Genomic DNA, 6,000 nt, shown 5'->3' on the forward strand with positions numbered 1-6,000 from the left:
ACCATAATACCACCAGACATCTCTTTAGGTGCACATTGAGCTCCATGATTCTTAATGTTTTAATATATTTAAATTTGTCGGGTTTAACATTGGCCATAACGGAAGAGTATGTGCAATTTTCTGTTCCTTTCAAATTTAATTTACTAGTATATAAAATCTTTTGTTTTGCCATATGGGTAGGAAGTAGTTTGGATTTTTCCTGCCCTTTTCACAATAGTGATAGTCCTGCATCACCAATTATCCTTCCATGAAATTTATGGGTGAAATTACTTTCCCTCTGATTATAGAGGCCTACCATGGCAGCTATTTAGTGATTAAGCAGACCCTCATAGCAACCGTTATGCCCCCAACAAGTTTTTCAGGTTTCTAGATGTGCCCACAGTAGGTCTGTAGCTGATTGACTGAGTGATATATTATAGATTATGTGATCAAGATTGGCAGTGGGTCTGCCATTTTCACTTTGGGACTTTTTTTTCTCCTCCTCAACCTTGCCCTGTTAATTCTAGTGAGCAGATGGGAGGCAAAGAGCTGCAGGAGATAGAAGGAATCCATTCTGCTGAACAAAACACTCAAAATATGCAAATACTGCCCAATAAAACATCAGTGACAGCAATCCTTTGGAGAATCCATGGTGGAAGAACCACCAGGGTTGCATTAGCATAATTATTTAACACACTAAATGCCAAAGAGTAACATAAAACAAGACTGTTCTTATGATGTGTAGGAAAATATTGGAATACATACTTATGATCACTTAAACTAAATCAAACTTAAACTAAATTAAACTAAATGCTTATGATCACTTAAAGTAAATCAAACCTAAACTAAATAAACTTAAACTCTGCTTTTGTGCACACCATCTTTTTTGTACACTGTGACATGATTGAAGACTTTTTCAGTATAGATATGAAGCTACTGAACCATCAGTAGTGACTGAACCAGGGAACTACTGTTAGTTTAGAAGAAATTATGTGGACTAAAATGGGTATAACCTTGGATATGAGACATACGAGTTGTGCTTAAAAAATGAGTGCAACATTGTCAAACAGCAGAAAGAAGAGGGAAATATAGTTTTTAATGAGAGAAAGGAGAAATTCAGAAAGTCATATAAAAGTACAGCTTATATAAGTCAAGCATCTAAAGAATTAATAGAGAAGTTGAGAAACAAAGATTTTTTTGTTTACTGTTTAAAAGCTACAATCTTAAGTCTTCATATGTATACATACATTCTTGTTAGTACAGGAAACAAGTATGATTCCTTATACAGGAAAGAATGACAATCTGGACTGGATGTGTTACTTTTCCTCAAATAATATTTGTATTTGCCTGTATATATTTTGATAATGTATCAGACAAACATTCAAAATACCAAAAGAAGATAAGACAAAATGGACTTCCTTAACAACAAGCATGAAATCAAGCTAACAGATATGATTAAAAGAAAGTGAAAATGAATACATTTAGTTTCATGAAATATGTCACATAAAGTAAGCATAAATATGTCACATAAATAAATTCAGCTCCACACCATATAGATTTAACTACTGAAAATAGCTTGCCCTTGTGCAACAAGCCTATCCTCTGTTACTAACTAAAAACAAACCATTCAGCTCCTAACAGCATACTGTTGTCATAACTGTATGTAAAATTCCACTCCTAGTATCAATAGCAGCAGAGAGTTGCTTAAGAGTAACATACATGTGAAGAACTCCTGAGGCAAATGCACATATTTAGCATGAAGATAGAAGTGTCTTTTCCATAAAAGTGATTCAGGCCACTACTTCACTATAACAGAGAGGCTGCAGTCTGTGAGGCTGTGTACAGACAACTTTTCAAAGACTGCGAAATGGCATTATTGATCTGTGGATTTGTCTGTGAGAAGAGGTGGCACTCCGGTTTTTCCTTTGTACCTACCTTTCAAATAAGTCCCCTGGATCTCTATGTTTTAAAAGGGCCACACAAAAAACAAAACAAAAACAAACAACCAGGGACATCGCCATAGACCAAGCTAGCATGGGGGAAAAACCTTCCTTTAGGCATCTTTTTGTGTTACCAGTATGCACCCTCAGTTTCATCAGTTGCTGCCATCTTCTCTCTATTGATAAATCCTTACATTTCTTGGCTAGCAAACTTTTCATTCAATATGACAGTCTCTTTCTGCAGCAGTCCTACAGACAGGTTCTTATTGGACTGCTGCAGAGCCATTAATATCTTATTTGGATCATTAATGGTGTCCCTTGGAACTACTGCATGAGGAAAAATTACATATACCCAATCTTACTTCAGTCAGCAAGTATATGAACAAGAGTAACCAACATTCATTAGTAAAGTGCCTGCAACAGTGAGCCAGCACTGTCTGCTGCATAAACTAGCTATTGCCAAGATCATTTAGCAAGAAATTAACCTTCAGAGGAAAGTCAAATTATAAACAAGCATCTATATTAATAGACAAATACCTTCAGTGCTGATATAGCATTAGTTTGCCCCTCTCGCCAGGTATTTTACTACACTTTGTACAAAAAGTACCATACTGAAGAAAAGCAGATTTTAACCACAGATCCTGAATTATGGATGCTAAAGAAGAAGGAACAGTATTAACCAGGATATGCCAAGAAGGCTGGGGGGAGGGAGTAGAGACGCTAAAGACCAACTGTACACAAAGTCTATAAATAAAACAGTATAAGTAATAAAAAATGTAAAACCTTTAGAAATGGTTACTCAAGGTGGTGCCCTTTTGGACCTCAGACACAGTGAATGTTACAGTAACTTAAACCAAAACATGAATTTAATTAATTTAATTAAATGTGAATCAAAGGCAAAACTCTTACATTTTGGTTGTATTAAACTTTAAAGCAAAAGAAAGACATTTTGAGTGACTAACTCTGGTTAATATAAATTAAGTAACCAGGTTGCTTAGTTAAAAAGTAAAATGAATTTTGGGGGTCAATGTGTACTCTTCTCAGTCCCCATCTAGAATACGGACTATAGTTACAGTAGCCAATTATATGGAGTGAAATTAAGGAGAAAGTAAAGCTAACTGCATTCAGCAAAGGGTTCAAATTGAAGTATTTTCTTTAATTAGAATATTAATATTAAAAGTACATGTTTACAACACTTAGAAACAAAAACAGTTGGTGTGACATGAACATCCAAAACCAAAACATTAAATGACCATTGAGCTCATAACAGCTGTTAAAGGGAAGAGATCTAAGATAAGTATCTGTAAGTCCTTAGCAAATGAAATGAATAAATATGTATTGAATAGTGCTGTTAACTCAGAAAGAGGAACTACTGTCTTCAGTGGGGCTTATTCCTAGGTAAGCATGCATAGAATTGCACTCTAGGATAGAAAGATATATGCATAAAAGTTGGAAGAGAAAAGTGTGCATCATTTGACCTACAGGTTTCAAACCTCTGGAATAGGAGGTGGTGGTGATATATTTTAACAGCCAGGATGCTAGTTTGTCTTCTACTTGTTCAGCTTCTCAAGCGAAGCATCTAGTAAGATAAGCACATAATAGAAACTACATACAAAACATGTTATGAATTGTTGATGTGTATTTGTGAACTCTAATGTTCTAACTAGACATTAGTGAATGGGTATGAAAGTGTAGAAGTGCTGGGGCTACATTTTTATTGTGGGGTTTGTCTTTGCATTCCAGTTTGATTGAAAATAGCTTGCAGAGTTTCCCTGAACACACTGAAGGAAGAATTTCACAAGATATTTCTAGATGCATTTCTTATGCCACTGACAGATGGGATGAGCAAATGGCTTTGAGAAGAAAAACTTTACAGAAAATGATGGGCTGAGGCTCCTGATTAGGTTCACTGCATAATGTTACAACTACCTGTCTTTTCAAGATCAACTAAGCTAGAGAATATATGTAGGAAGAATTCAAGATGATTTATATAGAAATGTCTTATGATTTTCTTTGGAGTGCCTCAACCTTGCTGTGCTCTTACCAAAGAGCAAATCCAAGACATGAATCAAATTGCACAGCAGTAACCAGTTCTTTGCTGGCCAGATATCTGGAGATAGCTGGCTGATTATCACAGGACTCTTGGCTCATGTGAGTCCAGTATTCCTAAAGCGAATAAATTTTCAAGAGAAAAAAAAGTAGATATATTATCAAAAACTAGTATACTTTTCAGTTGCTTCCAAAGGCAGTTCTTTTGGAGGAAGTGTTTATAACACAGTTTTGTGCTCTTCACTTGTACTCCTTGTCCTGGTGATCTTAAGATTGTTCTCATACCAGACACATCATCACCGAAAGTCCATGGATGGAATTGCAGCAGATCTGAAATAGCTGTTATCCGAAAGGACCCATGTGCCCCTCAATTTGCTGAGAATTTCTTCCAGACAGTGCCTCTCAGAGAGCCCTGTTGCTGTTCTTCCCAGCTCCCTCAACTTCAAAGGTAACTGGACATTTCTGTACAAGAGCGTCAGAAAACAAAGCAGTAGGTACACATTTTTGTGATTTTCATCAACAAACCCATTTTGAAGTTAGGATAAGTTAAAAGGCAGTGTCATACTTCTAATGGAGCATTTTCCTACAGTGGCGGTCTCATATTTCTTTGCACTTCTTTGAATCATGGCCCTTACAAGATTCTTATTATTGATGTTGTATGTTCGCACATTTTTCTTGATACTTTATATTTTGAAATACACCAGAAAGTTCTCATGATTTTGAACTATACAACTTATAGAAGGGCGGCACCGACACTGAAATGCAGAACCATTTAAATTGAGGAATCCAATTTCTAATTCAGTTTTGGATGAACTTCAGTTTTGCTAAGATACTTTACTGCAAATATATTAATAAGCCGAAGGAAAATCATTATATAGAAGAGAACAAAGTTGCTAAGCAGTGACCAAAAATGTGAGGTGGATGCAAAAGAAAATATTTGTGTGTCCCCTCCACCAAGGACTGAAATTGATAGAAAACCCTGATGCATTCTCCAAGTTTTTTTTAATTACAACTCTCATTACCTCCAGCCACAATGTGAAAAGAAATGATGGGAGTCAGAGTCAAAGACTTTGGGAGTGGGACTAAAATTTGGGAGAGGTTTTATTTACTGAGATTGACATAACTAAAAACAGATTCAGGTTTTTTTATCTTTAGCTCTTGTATATGATAAGTATGCTGTCAGAGAACTCAATTTTAATTTAAATAAATATCCATATTCATTTCTCAATTACAGAGTTGTGTGTTTTCTGGAGTAGGATTCTTTTGTTTTTCTGTGTGACAATGCTACATCAAGATAACAGAATAGCCTAAATGTTGATGGGTTTGAGATCAGGTAATAGGATAATTTACACATTAATGGTTTCAACTGAATTTTATTTTCATTTTTTTCACTGGGCAGAAATTAATTTATGGCACAGCTCTATACATATAAACTCATAGGTAAGTCCCCAATTCATTCAGTAGGGCTTAGTCCTAGGTAAGTATGCCTGGGATTGCAGACTCAGGTAACTTGGAGTAAAAGGTAAATTGATGCTTGAATACTTTTGTAACCAGAGCTTAGAAAAGTTACTCTGTTGGAATAAGAACTCTCAGAATTACCAGAGCACAAGTAATTCTGGAAATTTTAGGTGTGTAAGACATTTAGCTTTTTTTGTCAGAGAGTTGTGCTGTCACAACAAACTAGTTTCCAGAATTCCATAGCATTAAGCCATGACAGTTAAAGTCGTGTCAAAGTGGATTATTTCTGCAGTGCAGATGCAGCCTTAGTGACAGAAGTTTCCCATTTGGGGCAGAGGGTTGAATTCTTAGGAACCACAAAAATGGCTAGGATGGTGTTGTGTGTCATCTCCAGACAACACTACCATACCCTTGATTTCAATACAGGTTCTGCTCCTTTGCCTTTCCACATTTCACACACATCAGATTCCAGGGACTATAAAACAGACTATGCAAGCCCCCAGGCAAGCCCCGGTTACATAATTACCAGTATGTCAGAGCTTTTTTTTAATGTGGGAATTAATCTTTTTCAAGA

At 35.9% G+C, this 6,000-nt stretch overlaps 1 protein-coding gene across 1 annotated transcript in view; it reads left to right on the forward strand.

Annotated features, from left to right (window-relative positions):
* LOC121931839 (uncharacterized protein C3orf20 homolog) overlaps positions 1–5,193 on the forward strand; it is a 35,080-nt gene extending 29,887 nt beyond the window's left edge. Inside the window, exon 12 of the mRNA XM_042469914.1 lies at positions 3,663–5,193. Coding sequence (XP_042325848.1) covers positions 3,663–3,810 — 148 coding nt within the window. The 3' untranslated portion in view covers positions 3,811–5,193. The remainder of the gene's footprint in view (positions 1–3,662) is intronic.
* Positions 5,194–6,000: the final 807 nt, after the last annotated feature.

Source organism: Sceloporus undulatus, chromosome 5 (assembly GCF_019175285.1).
Source record: "Sceloporus undulatus isolate JIND9_A2432 ecotype Alabama chromosome 5, SceUnd_v1.1, whole genome shotgun sequence".
Lineage (NCBI taxonomy): Eukaryota > Metazoa > Chordata > Lepidosauria > Squamata > Phrynosomatidae > Sceloporus > Sceloporus undulatus.